The sequence below is a fragment of the Bombyx mori genome, chromosome 25 (genome assembly GCF_030269925.1).
Source record: "Bombyx mori chromosome 25, ASM3026992v2".
Taxonomy (NCBI): Eukaryota; Metazoa; Arthropoda; class Insecta; order Lepidoptera; family Bombycidae; genus Bombyx; species Bombyx mori.
In genome coordinates, this window is record NC_085131.1 from 5,877,595 (window position 1) to 5,900,230 (window position 22,636).

General features: G+C 39.6%; 2 protein-coding genes across 3 annotated transcripts; one reads left to right on the forward strand and one right to left on the reverse strand.

The window, feature by feature from the left end:
• LOC101736837 (ecdysteroid-regulated 16 kDa protein) lies at positions 1-3,046 on the forward strand. 2 transcript variants are annotated; one of them, XM_038020498.2, is made up of 3 exons: positions 1-331; positions 2,140-2,250; positions 2,595-3,046. In XM_038020498.2, exons 1-3 carry the CDS (start codon positions 304-306, stop codon positions 2,813-2,815), a joined length of 360 nt encoding a protein of 119 aa, XP_037876426.1. In that variant the 5' UTR covers positions 1-303; the 3' UTR covers positions 2,816-3,046. The 2 variants fall into 2 exon arrangements, with proteins under 2 accessions (XP_037876426.1, XP_062532118.1); XM_062676134.1 differs by lacking the exon at positions 1-331 and adding an exon at positions 473-1,178.
• Positions 3,040-15,018, reverse strand: LOC732993 (ML-domain containing secreted protein). The gene is given in 3 exon segments (NM_001046989.1): positions 3,040-3,584; positions 4,900-5,010; positions 14,864-15,018. Coding segments are annotated over 3 exon segments (465 nt in total). The 5' UTR covers positions 14,940-15,018; the 3' UTR covers positions 3,040-3,306.
• Between the last annotated feature and the right edge of the window lie 7,618 nt (positions 15,019-22,636).

Consider the following 22,636-nt stretch of genomic DNA (forward strand, 5'->3'; position numbering starts at 1 on the left):
AGTTACATACGTTTTTTCAATCGTGATTATTTTAGTTATATTATCTCAGATATCAAGTCTTCGTTTTCACCCTGTATATATGGATTTTACAGTAGAAACTAGTTTTGGTTGAGAACTCGTTTTGTCCGGCTAAAACTAGTTTTTCAATTTGAATTTGGAAATTTGTGTTTAGACTTGATTGTTGTTTTTTTATTGTTGTAAATTGATGGATAATGGATGGATGAATGGATAATGGCCCACCTCTGAAAGGGTAACAGGGACCTATAGACACAACAGCGTGAATGCCGCCTGACATTTTGTGACATGAGGTTGAATCTTAATGGCATTGTAGGTAAGAATACTTATTCTATTTGATACATTCAAACGGGAATACATTACTGCTTCCCTGCTGAATAAGGCAGAAAGATTGTAGCTGCTTATCAGCGTAGGCTCTGTATAATAAAATTATGGACATAAATAAAAATACTGGTTTGCCTTTTACCGAGCATATTATTTAATTTGCATTGCGATCACACTTTCACATTGAGTAAGATATCTACGATTTTACTAAAATCTGCCTTAGTATTGGGAACTCTGTATTTCTTATGCTATGCTGCATTTGTTTATCGTTTTTGAGGCGCCCTTCTCTTGTTAGTTTTACGGTAGTCTGCGGGGTAATTGAATCCTTGGTATTCCGATGTCCACAGGCAGCAGTGAGTACTTTCCACCAAGTCGGTCGTATGCTTGCCAAAGCAACCAAAAACAGATACTCCAAATAATCCCTGGGCTTTATAATTAGCATTTATCTATTACATACTTTTATTTACATAGGCCTTAACTCATTTATGTATTTTGGATATAATAAACATTCGTGCGTTTTCTTTAACCCGTTGGATCTAATTATCCGAATATTATTGTAATAATGAACTTAAAGTGAAGACTCGAAAAATTATAATAAACCTAAAGTTACCAATGTAGTCAAGGACTTTCCTACTGCCGAATGCTAACTTGTATGCAAACTAATGGTAAACTAATGCCAAACATTTGTAGTCACTTATTGTGAGCGGACGTGGGATTTGTAACAAAATTTATATAAATTTAAATTGCAATGCATAATATTTATAAAATAATAGCGTGTTTTGCGCTGAGATTTTCTGTGGTGTTTTCTGCAGACCCTACACCGGTGGAACAATGCCCAGGTTTGTTTAACTTTTATATTAAGTGATAGGCAATAATCAAATAAAAATATGATATCGAGGGGTGAAAAGCTATTTGGTTTAAGCAACATTTCGCTTAATACTTCATGATATTTAGGTAATATATATTTATGGCATATAGTAATTATGGTTTTATGTCATGGTATAAGCATGGTAATTAAGTATACATTTCTGTTCGTTTTTGATAAATTCACAAAAACCTTATGGAATCTCTCTCCTCTTTTGTGTAGGTATTGTAATTTCTCTGTATTGACTGATTTATTATATCTGTTTGATGTGTGTTTTAGTCATTCATTTTTTTTGGTTCTTGATATCTATTAAAATTTAAATAATTTTTTGACAAGAACTTCAAACTTCCAGGTTGATTGATCGGTTCGGTTTAGTATTAAAGCATCTTTTCTTATGTTTTTAAACAACATCTATTTATTGTCTATCAATTACCTGGTTACCAGGAAGAAATTTTTTGAACACACACGAGGCTTGTGGAGAGTATTAAGCGGTAGGCAGCGGCTCGGCTCTGCCCCTGGCATTGCTGAAGTCCATGGGCGACGGTAACCACTCACCATTAGGTGGGGGCATGTGCTTCGTCTGCCTAAAAGGGCAATAAAACATTCATAGTACACTGATCTAAGTTTTAAAGAATGTAATTGGTGTACAAAAATACAAGAATATTTTTGGTTACGTTAACAAATGAATATTGTTTTCCATTTACGTCAGGGTTTTGTTCTCGTTTAGGTTTCGAGAATGGTCTTGTTACATCTGTACACTTTGCATTATTTCAAATTATAATCAGCCTTTGAATACACATACCTACAATTTTCTCGCGTTCTGTTCGCTTCTCATAAAATTTTATTAGTACTTTATCTCATTTCTGTATATTTACAACTATCAACATTTTACGGGAATTTAATTTTTTAATAAATATCTGATTGATCTTTTGTAGGTCAGCGTTTTGAGGATTTAAAAGACAACATCCAAGTCATTCCCTGTGGTAAGAAGACATGCAAACTGGTTGTAAATACAAATACCACGGTGATTTTCAAATTTACACCAAGTAAGTTTTATTATAATGTATAGTTTAATTTAAAAAAATATATAAACATAAAGTAAGAGCCCTGGTTTTGGCCAATTGTGTCTATTCCCAACTATACAAGTTAATAAATTAATTAAGGAACAGAAATAAGACTGAACTATAAGGCAACAGATCCCGCGTTTGTTAAAATTTTTCTATTGTCTTTTTTAAACGTGATAGTTATGGCATCACTACATTTTTTTCTGTGGTAGTTATTAAAAAATAATTAAGATCATAATAAAATATTACATTATATCATAATATTTGTTAAGAAGAAAAAGTGAAAATTTCAATGAAGAAAAATATTGATTTTTACGTTTTTTTAGCGGAAGAAGTAAAGGAACTCGTGAACGATGTTTATGCTAGCATTGAAGGCCTACCGATTCCTTTCATCGGCGTCTCAGGAGTTAGTGCATGTTCCAACATAATAAGGGTGGATACCGGAGAAGCAGCACCGTGCCCTTTAGCTCCAGGCGTACAATACAGCTACGTAAACAAATTCTTCATTCAACCATTTTACCCTACTATCTCAATGCGAGTGCACTAGAGTCTTAACGATGGTGATAAGAAAATAACGTGTTTCGAAGTTCCCGCTTTGATCACTACCAAATCATCTAAACGTTCATAATTTTAATATTTTAGAACTATTTCATATACCTAAATGTGACTGGTTTAATTCGTGTTACCTATGCTATGGTTACACTTTTGTTTTATTTTTAATAGTTTTATTCATTAAGGTTTTTTTCAGTGACCCGGTAGTAAAACATGCCCTCCATAATGTATTGTTTTATTCGTTTAATGATTAGCAACAAGATTTGCTAATTCCGCAAATATTACATGAATAGCACAGAGCAGAAAAACGATTTGCATGATGTCTAAAATAGAATAAGTGGACCAAGTCAAAAATAAAAACAGACTTTTGATCATCAATCAATTCATCAATCAACTGTTCAAACATATCATATTAATTCTAAATAAACTATCAGGACTAAATCCTTCCTAAATCATTAATAATTATGTATAAATCAAATTAAGAACTTAAGAAATCTTAACAGGTACTCTAAAACAAATCACATCCTTATCTTCAGCTTTTAAAGCCCATGTTACTTCCGCTTGAATTGATGGGTAAATACTGAGAATAGGAAAGGTGTCTTTATAGATGTAGTTGGTCCCCGCTTTGAGCGGACATCCTGATTTCTGATCATCTTCTGTATGTATCTTGTCGCAGACAGACGTTCCGTCTACACCAATAAAAGGTAGGTCTATTTCAAATAATTTCGCACTCACACTGTTTTTTAAATCCAAGACATCTTTTTCTGAAAAAAAAAAAAAAAACGAATATATGGTCTATATCGCAATTACATAAGATGTATTCAACCTCCTCCGCGCGCTGAGGTTAGGTAATGGGAAAGCCGTCTACCAATAAAATTGAGATTTTGAGCTCATGTTTCAAGATGGATGGGGGAGTTCATGTTGTGTCTTCTATTAATCTGCTCACTACTCAACACCAGGTAAGCTATGAGTTTGTTTACCCATATAGAGTAATAAAAAAATGTATATAGCAACGCCATGTTGCCTATCAAAGAACATCTCAATGAGTCCTAAAGTTGCAGCTAAAGTTGATGTAGAGTAGTCGACTATTGCCCACACGATCTGCCTGTCAGGCGTCCTAGGTGCGGCGCCGTGGTTGTAATGTTGACCGTGGGAACTCCCCTACTCTGCCTGGGTTCTGAACTCGGGTCATTTAGTGGGTAGGACCCTAAAACATCCTTGGGCCCGCGTTCTGCTCTCAACATCTGCAGACCTCCAAGGCTCACATACCCTACGCGCCCCCTAGGCGTGGAAATCTCGTATGAAATTCGGCCCCTGCAATAAAATAAGTGTGATCTACGGTGATTCCGCAGTCAAATGCAATCATGGCAGGCTAAGCGTCTAACGGCTAGGCAGATGCGAGAATGAATCATGGCAGTGAACTATAAAGCACGAGGATCGTTGGGACCATATCTAACATTCGTTCGGCTCTCTAAAATTTAACGAACATGTTCAGTTTTCTTCTGGATAGATTTGGTAAAAATGGATAAAAATTAGTGTTTTTCGATTCCATGGATGTATGAACAAATACAGTTTTTCTTTTACCACTATTTTGGTTTATGAGAATATCTGTCTACTCTCGCCTACGTTAAGAGTACCAAATACAGTTTTTCTTTTATCACTATTTTGGTTTATGAGAATATCTGTCCACTCTCGCCCACGTTAAGAGCATGCTGAAAGTCGGATCGATAAAAAAAAATTGTCATTCAACAACCTGCTCTAGACTTTGGATAATACAGAAGCCAACTGAGACTAGTCGACGGGTTTAGCGCGATTCTGCCCGCTACCGTACTTCCATAAAGACGCCGGAACAGCGATCGTCAGCGCCATGTTTTCCTTTACCCTAAATTAGCAGCTAGCCTACGATATCCATATAAATTTTAATCTTGCTACTCTGTCAGTGCAGTATGAATTTATAATTTTATTTTCAATTTCAACTTTTAAATTTATTTTTGGAGATTATCTTGCATTTTACAAGCGCTTTTAGAACAAAATAAAATTTTCCATTACAGTAGTTAAACATTCGTTGAATATTCTTACCTGGTGTAAATTTAATTACAATATGTTGATCTGTATTTTTCTTTAGAACGCAAGGTAGTTTAATGCATTCATGTAACTGGACCGCCTTACTCAACTCGGGGACTGATTTTCCTGAAAATGAAGATTTTTATTGCTTTAATGATGACAATTTTTAATACGCTTTTATTAGGTTCAGACGTATGTATGTTAATATGTAACGGAATCTTTGACCATGATTTTGACCCCCTTCAAAACGTCGGATTAACTCGAAATTTGGTATACTTAATTTAAGGACCGATGACAATTAAATATTAAAAAAAATGAAAAAAAAAAATAAAAAAATTTGAAATTCAACTAAAAAATGAAAAAAGTAATAGTTTAAAAAAACTAACAAAATACGCTTTTATAGAAAATCCAACTAAAAAATAGAAAATCATTTTTAATAAATTTGAATTAAAAATAGTGTAAGAAAAAATGATTTTATTGTAAAAAAAGCGTGGGTTAGTATTCATAAAATATTTATATCAATAGTTATAAATCTTTTATGAACATATATGAGTGGAAGGGTTATTTTGATAATATCCTGAAAAACACCCCACGCTTTTTTACAATAAAATAATTTTTTCTTACGCTATTTTTAATTCAAATTTATTAAAATTTATTTTCTATTTTTTAGTTGGATTTTCTATAAAAGCGTATTTTGTTAGTTTTTTTAAACTATTATATTATTTTTGTTTTAATCTTAGCTTTACGTACAGTTCTTTGATTAAAATTATAACTGCCCATCTGATTCATAGTTAGTATTTACCGATGCTTATGGACATCAGTAATGCTAAGCGCACATCCAAACCTATATACGTCTCTCGCAAATAACAACCTAACATAACAACACAGTAAACTGAATACGTTAACTTTCAAAACCAACGTTTTTGTCGATTTTGGATAATTTTAAATTACCTTTAGTAATAACCGTATGCCAAGGGTATGCCTCATTACGTTTCAACTAATCAGTCAATATTATATACATACATATATCTACTTCACAAACGGATTTTGGCAACGAGCTCTATTTACACATCTATGTATATCAATTGAATTTCACAATACACTCGTCAGGTTTGAGCCCCGTGAGCTCACCTACTAGTTAAGGTTACGCTAAAATAGCCTTTCAAGGCCTTCAGCTAGGAAGGGAAAAAAAAACAATACACATCTAATTAACAGATATGCAGGGGCATACTTCCAAAGTAATAGGGAATTGGTAACGAAGATAATTATTACAGCAGTTGCTGCAAACAGCTATGAATTCGTCATGGCCGTAAGGATAAGACGCCAGGTGTACTTGTATCGAGCGATGCGACTTGTCGGTGTTAGAATTCTGCAGGGAGGTACCTTTTTGTTAACACGTTTTATTTAGATTGGTATCACCTTCCAAACATCGGATTGGTTTGAAATTTGGCACACATCAGGGGCACTGGTAATTAAATTATCCGATTATCTTGATCAGAATCTGCAGGATTGACGCTGAAAGCACGGTAGTTTCCGTCATGGCCTATGCAAGTGTAGTTTTCCCTCACACGGCCCGCATGCACATAAACTCCCTCCAGGTCATCCAATCCCGTTTCTGCAGGATAGCCGTCGGAGCACCGTGGTACGTGTGAAATGTTGACCTTCACGAAGATCTAAACTTAGAACCGATACCTAAGTATCTTAAGGTAGTGTCAGAACGCTACTTCGACAATGTGGCGCGACACGATAATTCTCTTATTGTCGTTGCCGCTATTTAGCTAGCCGACCCAGGCGACGGGGCAACGCAAAGCGGCCGTCGCCCGAAAGATGTCTTGTCGGATCCCCCGGATCCTCTCTCGGTGCTCTTCAAACAACGGCCACCCTTCTCGTCAAACTGGTCGATTACGACGAAGAGTTCGACATAACCCAAAGACACAGCCCACTGAGTTTCTCACAGGATCTTCTCAGTGGGTCGTGATTCCGATCCGGTGGTAGATTCTGACAAGCACGGCTCTTGCTAGGGCTAGTATTAACAAATTTTCTTAGGTTGAGCCCGTGAGCTCACCTACCCGTCTGGACGTAGCTGGAATAGCCCCCTAGGCTACCAGCGAATAGATAGGGGGAAAAGCACGGTAGTGTCTTGCGCCAAGTGCTCTTGTGATGCATGTACGCGCCTTCTGCCTTTGTTTGATATGGTAGCCGTTCCTTCTTAATATGAAACTATCATCGTTAAAGACTAAAAAAGCAAAGAAAAAGAATAACTTAAAAAACAGCTCTCGTAACTAGCTTAACTAAATAGTAGAAAATTTGTAATTGTGTATAAGCTCAAAAAGGAGTTAATTTTTTTTTATCGTAATAAAAACGTGGCGTACTTTTTAAGATTTTGATGACGATTACTTTTACCAATATTTATCAATAAAGTATTAGGTGAAAATGGCCTTTAGTATACAGAAATAATAAATAGTACCTAATTTAAAAAAATATATATAATATATCTATGAATTTATATTTGCACCCATGATATCGATGCATTTCTGCCAGTAAAGTGGTAGTTTTTCGATACCCTTCTTGAAGAATTTAGGTGCACGGAAATCAAAAAACTCTTATAAGGCATTTTATACTGTCTGTCCGGTTTTTATTTTTTTCCCAGCTAAGAAGTTGCTGAAACTTTGGAAAACCTTTATTTTTTATTATTTATTACTTGGGTGGACGAACTCACGGGCCAAGTGGTATTCAGGTGGCATTGCCTAGTTTCTGAACAAGACTCTAACCAGCATGACTGCATAAGGTTATCAAAGAGAATCAATTTTTTCTCCTACCTACGCCGAAAGTTCGGTTTTCGTTCCGCTGTACAGGGAAGAAAGTGTAACTTTTTCTCCCTAGGTACAATTGCGCATGCGCGTTAGTGTCTACGTCTGCTCTCACGCACCTAAAATTCTCCGCCATTGTTGTGCTCGGTTATTTTGTAATATTATGTTTAGTGTAAAAGTAAAATAAAAAAAGGCAATAAAATTTAATAGTGAAGTATTAAACAAAGATGAGTTCATCAGACAGTTTTTATTCAATTAGTAGTAGTTTATTTAAAAATTAAAAAACAGTAAAATTGTTTTTGGAACGATGTTCCTTACGGCAGGCTTGGAGGGGATAGGGATTTTGCTGCGCGACCGAACTGAAAAAAATGTGATAGTAAAACATTAAGAAAAAATCCGTGGAAAAAATCCGTGGAAAAAAGTGCGTGGAATAAAACCGTTAAATGAGACGTGCGCAGGCGCGACAGTCGCATACACAAACGAGTAGTGTATAATACCTTTCTCTTTCTCCCTCTTTCTTTTCGTGCTCTCATCCATTCTCTTTCTATTTTACGTAATTTATTATTTCCTAAAATACTGAATTTCCTAAATACTTTCCTATACTTAAATAAAAACTAATCAGCAAAATTTAAGAGAAAAATCAAGAAAACCTACATAAAATTGAGCATGATTCTTTTTGCAAATTGTGTCGATTCTACATTAGCCGAAGGAACTTCGTTCCTACCTGGTGTCCCACGACACAACATCTTTTTTTTTTTTATGAGTGCCCTGCCCCCCAAACCCCCCGCCAGGGCTTCGCCCCTGGACCCCGGCTCGGTACTCCAGGGGTGCTAAGTTTTTTACAATGTCGATCTTTCGGCCTGGTAGGAGAAAAAATAGTACATATGTGCACCGCGGGAAAAAAGTAGGACATCTCATCCCACGTGTTTGCCACCCTCGCCCTCGTTTCTTGCAACGCAAGGCACACCTTAACAGCCTGGCCACGGGACATTCGCCGATACGAATATTCGCGCGGTGCGAACGGCGAAGCGTCTAGCGACTAAAATAAGCGCATAGAAATGTACCTAACAAGCCACGCGCACCGGCGACCGGCGAAGCGACCGGCGAAATGTACCGAGCGAATCGCGCGGGCGACTTACGATGCGGCGGGCGAGCAAAACAAATGAATGAATACGGACGGCGCGAGCCACGGAGTCGAGCGGTAGTCGCGGCGAATAGTACAGTGATTAAATGAGTTTAGTTGTTTTCGCCGCGAAAAATTAACGCCGAAATTTTTATATATTTTTTTTTTTTATTTTATATTTTTAAAGTCGTCGTGGCCTAACGGATAAGACCTCCGGTGCAATCGTGTTGAGCGATGCACCGGTGTTCGAATATCAGGCGAGTACCAATTTTTGTAATGACATACGTACACAACAAATGTTCACGAGTGATTTCCACGGTGAAGAAATAACATCGTGTAATAAAAATGAAATCCTCAAAATTATAATTTGCGTAATTACTGGTGGTAGGACCTCTTGTGAGTCCGCTCGGGTGGGTACTACCACCCTGCCATTTCTGCCGTGAAGCAGTAATGCGTTTCGGTTTGAAGGGTGGGGCAGCCATTGTAACTATACTTGAGACCTTAGAACTTATATCTCAAAGTGGGTGGCGCATTTACGTTGTGGATGTCTATGGGCTCCAGTAACCACTTAACACAAGGTGGGCTGTGAACTCGTTCACCCATCTAAGCAACAACAAAAAAATAGCTGAAATACTAGCTAGACCAGCTATTTGGAAGTCTAGCCACCCAAAGTATTTCTCGTAGTTCTTGTGGAATTCTCCATCTATAGGTATACTCCGATTCTTATTCAAATCATGTACTTCACAATCTTTTCCAAATAATAGGTCTTGAACCAAAAAACTATTAATTTGTAAGCAATATCGAGATAATTTCTATATAAACATTTCGCTGTCGGACTTCCTTACTAGTCGCGGCGGCGAACGTAAGTACCCGTGGCCTGCAAACGGTGCTGCGCGAATGGTCGCCTCATCCACCGCTTCGTCGTTCGCACCGCCGATCTCCGTGGCCAGGCCGTAAAAGGTGGCTAAAGTATGGAGTAGGACCAGCGCCCCTAGCGGCAAACGAAGGGTGGCTGTTCCAACTCCATACAAATTTACGAGAAAGTAAAACGCACGAGAAGTTAAAAAACTCGGAATAAGCACTGAAGCCTTCGATCATCAATATGATGATCGAAGACTGAAGCACTTCGAGTCGTATGTTTCGAAGTCCACAGGTTTAGTTCACGACGCGCTCCCGCTCGGCGTTGGAATCTTATAGAAGACACGGCCCCCAGGAAAATAAAAAGGTTTCATATGACTAATACTTGCTGGCTAGCTGGTTTTCATGTGTTCCAGATATGTACGCTAATGAGTTTCTCGTTCGCTTCCTTGATGTTTGATTTTGACACATTTTTCAGAAAAGATTCGAAAAGTCCAAAAATATATATAAGTAGGTACTCTACGTACTTTTAAGCATTACTTATATAATTGAATGAATCACAATTTTATATAGTTTCCTAGAACAGAGCAACGTCAGAGGAACTACGTGCTCAGAATTATCGAATAATGTTTGAGAATTCAAGATATGACAAGAATCATAATGACAAAAATTAAAAGGCGTATTGGTGTAGCCACTTCAGTAACAAAGCTAACGATAATATAATTCAGATATGTCTAACCGCTTGCGATGTTTATGCGATCTGTTATATTAAGTATGTAACTAACATAAAATTACATCTGCCTATGAAGGACACATCAAACTCTGTAGTTTCCGGTATCACGGAAATGTCTGGCTTTTTTGCGAGACAAACATATGATTAAAAATACTGACCATTCAATTTCACTATTGTTTTAAAGTAGTTGTATTATATAGTGTGCGCGAGATTGTTTCTTCTTCTTCTTCCGTCCCTGTTCCCGTTACCTGGGGTCGGGTCCCCTCACTCTACGGCGCCAGGTTTTGGCAGTTGGGCTTTCTTAAGATCTCTTTCGATGTTTGACCACCAAACCGATGGCGGGCGGCCTCTACCTCTCTTTTGTTCTGGCAAGCTTAATGCGATTTTTACTTCATGGCTTCGTCCCGTCTCATGATATGGCCATAGCATTTAAGGCGATTTTCCGTAATTTTGTCTGTGATTGATGCGACTTTAAAGCTCCCCCGTATGTATTCATTCCGAACTCTGTCCATCCTGGTCACCCCACCCGCCCAGCGCAACATCTTCATTTCGTTTACATGTGCCATCTGTTCATGCGTTTTCTTGATTCGTAAAAGAGTTTTTAACCATAAGCAAAAACGTAGGTATTCATGTATGATCGTCCGTCAACTCCTAAGTAAAAAACCTGTTTGACTTCAATTAGAAATCGAAATTTATATCTCATTTTGGTCAATATTCTACTAAAGCTATATAACAAATGCAGTTGCATACATTTTCGACATTATTCCACTGTTATATAGAAACAAATAAAACAACACACAGCGATGGAGAACTAGCAACTTTAAATCGTAATGTTAAATTATATCGTAATTAATGTTTCATTACGCACAGTTCAAAAACATTAAGAAAAAAACAACACAATGCCCTCAAGTCTTACGTTTCTAAGCTAGTTTTACATAAATAGAATTACGACTGGCGTGCAGTCCTTGACCGCCACGCTATAACTCGATAATTATTATTGTGGTACCTATATAATGTATATTTAATTGCATGCAATAATAGCGTCGTTAACTTTTTTGAAGTAGATATGAAAAACTAAATTATAGTCATAATTTTAGTTGTCGCCATGTCAGGCAATCTCAATCGGAACAAACCTGTTTTAAGACCTGTGCCATGTTTTACCTGAGGAATGATCGGCTACAGAAGATATATTAAATAAACCCGTTTCAAGCCCAACACGACCTTGCAATATGCAGTTGTATGCACTGACACGTACAGCTTGAAAGCGTGCTATAATCTAAAAAATTTCAATTTTATTATTTGTAATAATAACGTTCACACGAGCCCTTCATGAAATCAACACAGCTGAGAACAATCGAATTTTGTTTCTGAGTTATGGTGTAGGTATGTTATATAATTTCAATGTAACTAATGTACCATATCGTAACCAATAAAGATGCAGTTAAATAAGCCTAGTCATGAGAATGATAATGTCCCTGGCTACTTTGTAACACAGAATTGAAATTTTAAATACATTGAAACAACGGCAGTTCTAAGGCTCTAACCACAGAAAGATATTATTCTGTGGCTCTAACCCACAAAACTTCTTCTCGGCTGCTCACACTACATCAACGCTTGATGATAGGTCCCGACCCGAAATCGAAATCACGCTTTATACAAATGCATTTTTAATGCCTTATATGTCTAGTATACGTTGGATCCTTGTTATGTTTCGGTCTGAATATTTTAATGAATGGTAAAAGAATAACTAGCGCATTTCTCATAAGCTGCTAGTCTTAAGTCATTTGAAATATGGAGCATTGTTTTAGGTGCTATTTCGGATTTTCTGGATTTTCTGGATCCGTAAGGACGTGTCTAGGGCGTCGGCGGTGACTGGCTCCTGCGTGATCAGAAGTAATCAGCGGCGACTACGATAAGGCGATTATCATGACGAATAGCCTAATCGAAGTACTGTTCCGACGCTGACTTCATGTGTATCTCATGAACCACGGAGCTCCGAGAACTAGCCTGCAAAAGCAGGATTGTAGGGATTGGAGGGTGTCTATGTGTTGCGGGCCGCGTGAGCGAACACCACGCGTGTTCACAACCATCACACCACTTTGAAGTCTTCGTGGCCTAAAATGATAAGACGTCCGGTACATACGTGTTGAGCGATGCACCGGTGTTCGAATCTCAGGCGGGTACCAATTTTTCTAATGAAAATAAGTACTCAACAAATGTTCACGGTTGACTTCCACGGTGAAGGAATAACATCGTGTAATAAAAATCAAACCCGAAAATTTTTAATTTTCGTAATTACTGGTGGTAGGACCTCTTGAGAGTCTGCGCGGGTAGGTACCACCACCCTGCCTATTTCTGCCTTGAAGCAGTAATGCGTTTCGGTTTGAAGGGTGGGGCAGCCGTTGTAACTATACTTGAGACCTTAGAACTTATATCTCAAGGTGAGTGGCGCATTTTCGTTGTAGACGTCTATGGGCTCCAGTAACCACTTAACACTAGGTGGGCTGTGAGCTTGTCCACCCATCTAAGTAATAAAATAATTATAATAAAACACCCGCGTAAGTCATGACGGGCTTTATGAAAGTTTTGTAAAGTGTCGCCTTGTACCGAAGGGACATTTTACCCCGCTTACAGATCATAGGGTAGATAGTCTGCCGAGAAGAAACGCGGCACGGTCGCGGACGGATTTTATATGGGGGCGGAATGTCATGGATGCATCCAGGTACACCCAGGTGACAACCAGGTACTTGACCTTCTTGGCCCAGTATGGGTTGGCTGAATAGGGTAATCGGGGGTGTGAGATTTCTCCTCCTAATCCGGGAGAAAACCCGTGTGGAGTTTCCTCTTTGAAATAGCACCGCAGCGCTTTTCGCTGGGTTGATGTCTATGCGCCATTTTCGGAACCACTGTCCTAAGGTTACGGCTGCGCTCTGGAGCTTCCTCGCGATTAGGGACGTGTTTCTACTCGAAAAGTAAACGGTCTTATGATAATACTATGTGTGAAATAAGGCTAACTGGGTCGGCGGCGACCGGGGAATGACGTTAATAAATGAACTAAATAGGAACGGCGACCATAATTATACAGTATAAGAACATTCATTGATTCTGTAGTACAGTGACAGTAGTAAGATTAAGGACACAACCAAGTAGCTGAATATCGGAACAAACTCTCTTTAAGATTCATTTGTAGAGAGATATTAGATAGGGGTCCTGAAGTTTTGGGGAGTTTTACAGCGAGAAAAGGGCGCACGAGGAACAGATTTCTGTAGATAACGATGTATTGCACTGTGTATTGTTAACATTTTAATATGAGCTTTATATAAAAAATGCATTATTTTTAAGAGCTTTTTCACAGATTACAAAACACGTATATCATTAATATCTCTCTATTGAAGAATGAGAAAAAAGATGTTATCGCAGTGATTTATCGTGTTGAGTTTTTGTTCGCGGTACGGGGCGATCCGTCGTAATAATGATTTATACCTATTATTTAGGTGATATTTATCATGAAGCTTAGTGTCCATTTACCGATGTTTTGAATTTATGATAACACTATTGGTATAACGAATTAAATGAATAAGTGTTAGTCGTCAGTCATCACAACTCCATTGAGACAAATCAAAAGCCCAAAATAACGTGAATCAGTTGAACAAATTTCGACTATGCCTACATTGCGGTTCAATTCTTTATTCATTTGCACAATTTGGTTGAACGAGTTCAAGGCTAGTGTGGTTTTTGTATTTGAGAATATGTCTGATACCGATTGATTTCAACTAGATGTAAAGATAGGTTCACTGAGTATTTAAATGCATCCGTGTTTTAATCTGTGTGACTATGTGCTATTTATATTGACATGTCGCCTAAATTGAGATAGATCTCAAATTATTAACTAGTTTGCGGCAGAAAATATGAAATGCACCCGTGCTACGTCCTACTAGTAAATGAAATTAACTAAAAGTAGGTACCTAAATAATCTATAGCATAATATTTTTTTACACGGATAATATTTCTTAGTAATGGTAATAGTGCGAGGAGGCAAGCGAGTTATAAGGCCCATTAAGGGACTAAGTACAAGACCATTTGTTTTACTAAATCAAAACGTGTTTTAACTTGATGCTATTGATAGTTTTTTTACTTAATACCTTAAGTAAGTACCCGTTGATGTAAATTATGAAACTTATTCTAATTTACTTTTCATCGATAACATGTTTTTTGAAATATACGAAACCATAAAATCTAGCCAAACAAACGAACATCATACATTAATAATTAAACTTAAAAGTTACTGCAGGCATAACATAGAACTTCATAGTACCAGTATTCATCTAGAGCAGTTAACACTTAATGTAAATAAAAAAATGGTGCCCACATTTAGAAATAGCAATGGACAATGTAACACTTTAAATGAAAGGAAAGCAGGTCGTGTACTCACAAAGTTATGTAAAAATTACTAACCTGGACATTGTCTCACGTTTGTGGCTGAGACGACAGCTGCGAGGGCCAAACAAACAAAAGCGCTCGTTTCAAACATTATGACGTCTGCTAAGTACTAAGAAAACGAAACGCTGCGTATTATGACTATTGAAACGTGACGCAGAACACGACTCCTCAGTTAACAGACGCAGAGTATAAAATGCAGACCGACCGGAGCAACGAATGGTTTTATATAACGAGATTCGCTCAACCAATATACCTACCTACCGAGTAAAGTTAGCTGCGCATGTAAGCGGATCTATTGTTGATCGGTTTTAATCACTAAACGGGTTTTGTATTTAAACTGGATTGTAATCATATGAATGCATCTTAAGTGACGTTCATAAGATCTTTAATTTTCAGAACCAGCGTATTTTTTATTATTAACGTAGCTATTAACTCAGTTAGGCAGCGGCTTAGCTCTGCTGACGTCCTTGAGCGATCAACCACTCGTGCTCATCTGCCTATAGGTAATTGGCAAGAAAAAAAAACTATGTTTTTCACTAATTTTACCTCAAATACTTAACAGACTAAATCAATTAATGATATTTTTAGTGATTTAGAATTAAAACCATAAACATTTAAAGCGTTATAAAATATTGTCACTAAATATAATATATAATGTTTTTTTATTTAAAAATACTACTTTTACGGTTTCATCTCGTATTTATTATTGTCATATAATAATATGATAATATGTCATAATATAATAATATATTCTGAAGTTTTGAATCTTTACAGCTCCCATTTTATTTCTGGGTCTCTTACCTCCCCCCTTTAGGCCTGCAGCGACCACAAGGGGGCGTTATCGCCCACTTTCGCTGGGTTAAAGTATGAAACTATCGATTTGTACTGAAAAATTGAAATTCGTTTCTTTTTCTTTCATTTAACATATTTATTTAATCAAAATATCTACCATTATTATCTAAAACATGCTGCCATCTAATAGGAAGGTCATTTATGCTTTTGCGATATAACACCGGTGATCTAGATTCTACAAACCGTGTGAAAGCATTTTGTACTACCTCCTGGGAAGAAAACTTTTTATTAGGTACGTAGAAAATTGTCCAAATCACGAAACAAATGGTAGTCCGTTGGAGCAAGGTCTGGCAAATACGGAAGGTGATGAATGATTTCTAATTGTAGTTCCTGTAGATTTAAAACGGTTTCTCATGCTTATGAGGTCTCGCGTTATTATGAAGAAATAATGGTGAAGATCGATTCATGAGTCGGGGCTGTTTCACTGCAAGTTTTACTATCATCACAGTACAAACGAGGCTTGTGGAGAGTATTAAACGGTAGGCAGCGGCTTGGCTCTGCCCCTGGCATTGCTGAAGTCCATGGGCGACGGTAACCACTCACCATCAGGTGGGCCGTATGCTCGCCTGCTTACAAGGGCAATAAAAAAAACACACACACACACACACACATCTGCCGTTATTGCTTGACCAGATCGGAGAAAGCTATAGTGAATAACACCATGCTGAGACCACCAAACAGTTACCATTACCTCAGGACACTGTTGAAGCGTTTGACCTGGAGTCAGCTATTGCATTTTCGCTTACGGTTATCGTAAAGAATACACTTTTCATCACATGTCACGATTCGATCCAATATTCCTTCATTTCTGTATCGACTCAACAAGGCAACACTAGTTTCAACACGCGTTTCTTTCTGTAGATCAGACAAATCATGAGGCACCCATTTTTCATATTTTTTTATTTTACTGATTTGACGCAAATGATTCAATATCGTTGGCAAGGTAACGTTAAACCATGCCGCTGAGTCCTGGGTAGTTTGGCTCAGATCGGCTTCCACCATCTCTTTCAATTAATTGTTATTCACATGTGTCTTCGGTCTTCCATGTGGTTTGTTCTTCAAATAAAAAATTTCCATCACGAAAGCGTTTAAACCAAAATTGCACGGTACGTTCATTAGCAATCCTCTCTCCAAACGCAACATTGACATTGCGAGCTGTTCTTGCAGCGTTATGTAGTTCTGCGTCGGAACTCGTATTCAAAAATCACTCGAATTTTCGAACTATCCATCTTTCTTGTCTAAGCTGAATAAAAAAAGCAACTGAAAGTTAATAATCGAATGTTTGCACAATTTTTAAAAGAAGAACCTCATAAGTACCATTTGAAAAAAGTTTCACTCAAAAATCTTAAACCATGAAGGCTCTATGAACGTATGAAATAGGTAATTACAATTAAACGGCAATTTAATGCTTTAACCCCTATTATAATAAAAGCGATATTAAACCTTAAAAAAAGATTTACGAGTATATGTTATGGCGACTCGTCAAAACCGAAGAAAATATGCACTACAATTATCTATTTAATACTTCTTCTCCTTCTCAGTCGTATGTCCTACATTCCTGGCGGAGTGGTCGTGGGTATGTATGTCTTATTGCTTGGTTGCGGCTTTTGAGAGACTTCTCCATCTATTTCTATTTGTGGCGGTACGTGTACATTCAGTAAGGGAATACTTAGTAGATGACTTAATCAAGTCTGTCCACCTTGTGGGTGATCGGCCGCGAGAGCGTTGACCGTCTGTCTACTCTTCCACGTAAATCAGATCGATTGTTATTCTTACGGTCCACTACCATCACTTTACTTTAACGCGGTTTATGGCGTTTAGAAGCGAAAGAAACCGTTCTACGTCGGCTTGTAACGTTACAAAAAGAGTAGTATCGTCTGCATATCTAAGGTTTGATATCAGTCGACCTCCAATTGAAACACCTTTGTCCCAGTTTTCTAAAACCATCCGCATTATGTATTCGGTGTAGACATTAAACAAAAGAGGGGAGAGAATACATCCCAGTCCAACATCAGCTTGAGTCTTAAAATTTTCGGAATCTATTCCGTCCACGCGAACAGCAGCTCTTTATAGAGTCTCTTAATGAGATAAACTAGATGTTCTGGTACTCCCATTATTAATAATACTTCTCACAGCTCCACCACTTGACGGTGTCAAAAGCTTTATGGAAATCCACAAAACAAATAAACAGTGGTTTATTGAACTCACGCGCTTTTTCATCATTTGTCCGAGATTGAGAATTTGTTCGCGTGTTCCTTTTCTTTTGACAAAGCCGGCTTGTTCTTCTGCGATCTCCCGTCCCACATATGCCTGTAGTCTCTTATTTACAATAGAAAGAAGGATCTTGCTCGCGTGAGATATCAGAGATATTAGGCGGAAATTGTTACACTTTTTAGTCAAGCTTTTTTATGCAGTAGAATGAACAAGGAATGCGACCAATTCTTATGCAGCCACTCTCCCGTATTCCATATTTGCAGACAAACTGAGTGTAAAGTATCTACACCAATATCCCCCATCATCTTAAATACCTCTATGGGAATTTCGTCAACCCCTGTAGCTTTGCCACATTTGAGGTGTTTTCCCACTTCCACTCTCAATACAGAGTGCATTCTCGCTCTCAATATTTAATTTTTGAAGTCGTCGTGGCCTAAGATATAAGACGTCAGGCGCATTCATGTTGAGCGATGCACCTGTGTTCGAATCCCGGGCGGGTACCAATTTTTCTAATGAATTACGTACTCAACAAATGTTCACGATTGACTTCCACGGTGAAGGAATAACATCGTGTATTAGAAGTGAAACCTGCAAAATTATAATTTGCGTAATTACTGGTGGTAGGACCTCTTGTGAGTCCGCGCGGGTAGGTACCACCGCCCTGCCTATTTCTGCCGTGAAGCAGTAATGCGTTTCGGTTTGAAGGGTGGGGCAGCCGTTGTAACTATACTGAGATCTTAGAACTTATATCTCAAGGTCGGTGGCGCATTTTACGTTGTAGATGTCTATGGGCTCCGGTAACCACTTAACACCAGGTGGGCAGTGATCTCGTCCACCCATTTAAGCAATAAAAAAAAAACAGATTGTTTAATATCGTTTCGACTATGGATCTGGACCAAGAAAAAGATATTAATTTTAAAATTATTACCTACTTTTTGATTTTTGTACAAAATACTTTCTATACCCCTGTTTATTGCTTAGATGGACGAGCTTACGGTCCACCTAGTATTAAGTGACCATCGGAGCCCATAGACATCAAGAACGCAAATGTGTTTTTACAGTACAATGGCTACCCCACCCTTCAAACCGAAACGCATTACTGCTTTACGGCAGAAATAGGCACGTGGTGGTACCTACCCGTGCGTACTCACTAGAGGTCACCCAGTAATTACGAAAATTGCATTTTTTGCGGTTCGATTTTTATTACACGCTGTTATTACCATTATCGTTTAAGTCATTCGTGAATATTAAAATTTGTTAAATATGTATTTCATCAGAAAACTCGATATCCGCTTGCAGGATTCGAACACTGGACACAGTCGTCACATTCGAATGCACCGGGTGTCTTATCCTTTAGACCACGACGACTTAAGTTAGTTACTTGTTACTAAGTTACTTGTGTTGAAACACTGGTAAAAATCACAATTCCTAGTCTTTTTAATTTAAAAAAAAAAATGTACATACATGAATTACAACGCTTAAAATCTAGTTACAAAATATTTAAATCAGTTTAAAATATGTGAGTTATGACTAAAAGGGAATAAAACAAATCTGCGTTACGGAATACCGATGAAAGATTCAGACCGTGTGGAACAAAAAATAAACTAAATTGTACTTATAGGGTTTTTCAATAGGGATGCTCGAACTTTGACAGCTCACAGCGGCCGTCTCGGCAAAGCGATAGCTGTTAAATTTGGCATGCACATTTATTTAGTCGCGACATTTCACCGTAGATAATATGTATGTACACTTATTATTTAAGACATTTCACCATGGAACGTTACACGCTTGTCCGGCAGTACCATCGGCCCTTATTTCTTCGAAGATGCGCTAGTAGCCGCGCTAACTGTCAATGGCGACTGATATCCGACGATGATAACAAACTTTATGTGGCCTAGGATAGTTGGTATGGATCTCACAAACATGTGGTTCCGAGAGGACGGCGCCACTTACATATGAGTCGTCTATTATCAAAGGTGGCAATCTGTGCATTTGGACAAAAAAATGTTATTGATATGTCAATACAGATTGATTTGAATATAATCGTCTCCTTCAAAGAATACGGTTCAAAACCTGCATTAAATAAAGGTTAATAGTTAACCTGTTATTTATCTAAGATGTCGTTCAGAAGAGTTTTGTGACTGCCAATGGAATACAAAGTCAATAATTCGTTTTTCTGATTTACCAATAATTGTCCAAAAGTCACATTGCCGGCTTTGATAATAGTCGACTCATATACAGCACGGGAAACATTAAATTTATTGGATGACAAATTCGAAGGCTTCGTCATTTCGCGTAGTGCCGACATCAACTGCCACAGACATCGTGCAACTTAACACCGCTCGGCAGCAATCCCGCAATGCCTAAAGACAAAAGTCTTCAACGCTTGCGTGCTCCCGATCATGACATATGGCGCTGAAACGTGGAAATTGACCGTAGGTCCGGTCCGTAAGTTCAAAGTCGCTAAGCGTGCTATGGTAAGGTGTATGCTCGGAGTTTCTTTGATGGATCGAGTCAGAAATCCGGAAATCCGTCAAAGAACCAAAGTAACCGAAATAGCCTTAAATATTAGCAAGCTGAAATGGGAATGGGCTGGACATACGTGTCGCAGAACCGATGGCCGTTGGAGCAGACGTGTTCTGGACTGGAGACCACGTAGCGCAGCGTTGGGCGTTCCCTTGCCCGATGGACCGATGACTTGCGACGATATGCTGGGAAAGATTGGATGCGGAAGGCGGAGGATCGTTCATTGTGGCGGACTATGGGAAAGGCCTACATCCAGCAGTGGAGAGATACAGGCTGATGATGAACACCGCTCGGCTACTTTCTGTGAGGCTACGTGAAATCTCAACCATAAACCCCGCTCTTTGTGGAACTGAGCCCCATTTATGCGAAGATGTCATACAAAATTGGTCCACCAAGATACACCATTTGGCTGAATTTATATTCCATACATAATGTCATCGAATACCCTTTAAAATAAGATAAAAATTGTGGCAATATAACTTAGACAGGTTTTTTTATTTTATTTTTAAGTTCGAGCATACTTCATGAAAAACCCTTTTACATAAGAAGGAAAGCAGTGGCTTCAGATAGCTGTTGCAGACATGGTCTAGCGCCTTAGTTTCCAAAGTGGTCTAGATCCAGAACCATCGGATTCCACGGGAGACTCGGCGGAGGTCTACGTTGACGTGACAAAACATGGGGGTTCACAATACGGTACACGAAACTCTATTTGTTTTTTATAGTGAACAACAAAAATGTTGGCTCGACTTCTATAAATCTAGGCTTCGATACCAACTGGGGATGGCGGGTGCACTAGGCCGTCTTCTCCCCAATGTCGGTGGTTGCAGCGCCGGCGTCCGGCGTCTGTACCTGGGGGTCGTCCGCAGTATGGCTTTGTACGGCGCTCCCGTGTGGTCGCCCGCACTCTCTGCGCGCAATGCAGCTTTGCTGCTACGAGCGCAGCGGGTGATCGCGGTGAGGGTCATCAGGGGGTACCGTAAGATCTCCCGGGAGGTCGCCTGCGCCCTCGCCGGTTCCCTTCCTTGGGATCTCGAGGCTGAGGTAGCAGCTGCGGTATACCGGCGCAGGACACAGTCCCTGAGCCGGGGACGGACGCCCGGCCCGTCGGCTGTCGGTCGGTGGAGGCGTGCTGCGCGTCATCTGGCGTACGCCAAGTGGAGGGAGCGGTTGCTGGAGGAGCTTGGCCAAACTTCAGTCACTCGCCGACGCACCCTCGAGGCCCTGGTGCCCGTGCTGGAGGCATGGTCAGATAGACGACACGGCGTCCTCTCCTTCCACCTAACGCAGGTCCTCTCGGGGCATGGTTGCTTCGGGAGGTACCTGTGGAAGGTCTGCAGGAGAGAGCCACATCCGGGTTGCCACCAGTGTGGGCATCCGGACGATGACGCTCAGCACGCACTCGAAGCGTGCCCGCGTTGGGAGCGCTCGCGGCGAGACCTCATCGCGGTGCTGGGGAGAGACCTCTCCTTGCGGGCTGTCATCGCCCGCATGCTAGAGGACCAGAATTCTTGGGCGGCCATGACCAGGTTTTGCGACCTGGTCATGGCGTTCCGTGAGGCTGAGGAGCGCGATCCCTCTTCGGCTTCTCAGCGAAGAAGGCGGAGTGGGCGGCACGGGCGCGAAGCTCCCGTTGATCTCCCGTAGGGGCTGTCGGGTGCCGGGTGCGGGGGTGCCCGGTACTCGGCTGTTGGTCCGGTGGTGAGGCGGCGCAAGGTGGCTCCTGTGCACCGCTCACGGTGTGTCTCCGAGACGACGTCCTGCGGGATTTTCCCGGGGATGGAGTGCCGTCCTATTAACAGGATGGGTACCGGCGACGGCGAGCCTTCGGCGCGCACTGTGCGGTACCGTGGGTTTCGTGGAGTCGGAGTGGTGGGGCTCGATGGGGTTTAGTCGGTAGTCGTTCTGCGGGGCAAGTGCTTCGCGCGCCTTTTTCAAGGCGTAGTCTCCTGTGAGAAATTGGGGGAGGTGAAGGACCTCGGCCCTTCTCTTCTCCCCTTCTTCCTCTCAGGAGGCGCCGGAGTCCGACATAACCCGGTCCGTTACCCCCCTCGACCGGGTATCCGTAAACGGATTCCCCAGCGTTAAAAAAAAAAAAAAAGGCTTCGATACCAAATGACACCAGGTACATTGTACATTTCATATCATAAAAAACTTTAAATGTCATTTAGTCTCGTGTCGTATCCGCATTTTAACAAA

What these genes read in the sequence shown, in the direction of transcription:
- LOC101736837 (XM_062676134.1), top strand. Translation starts at nt 1,088, where the DNA reads ATGCATAATATTTATAAAATAATAGCGTGTTTTGCGCTGAGATTTTCT. An exon ending in ACCGGTGGAACAATGCCCAG is followed by an intron (nt 1,179 to 2,139) that starts GTTTGTTTAACT and finishes GATCTTTTGTAG; the next exon opens with GTCAGCGTTTTGAGGATTTA. An exon ending in GATTTTCAAATTTACACCAA is followed by an intron (nt 2,251 to 2,594) that starts GTAAGTTTTATT and finishes ACGTTTTTTTAG; the next exon opens with CGGAAGAAGTAAAGGAACTC.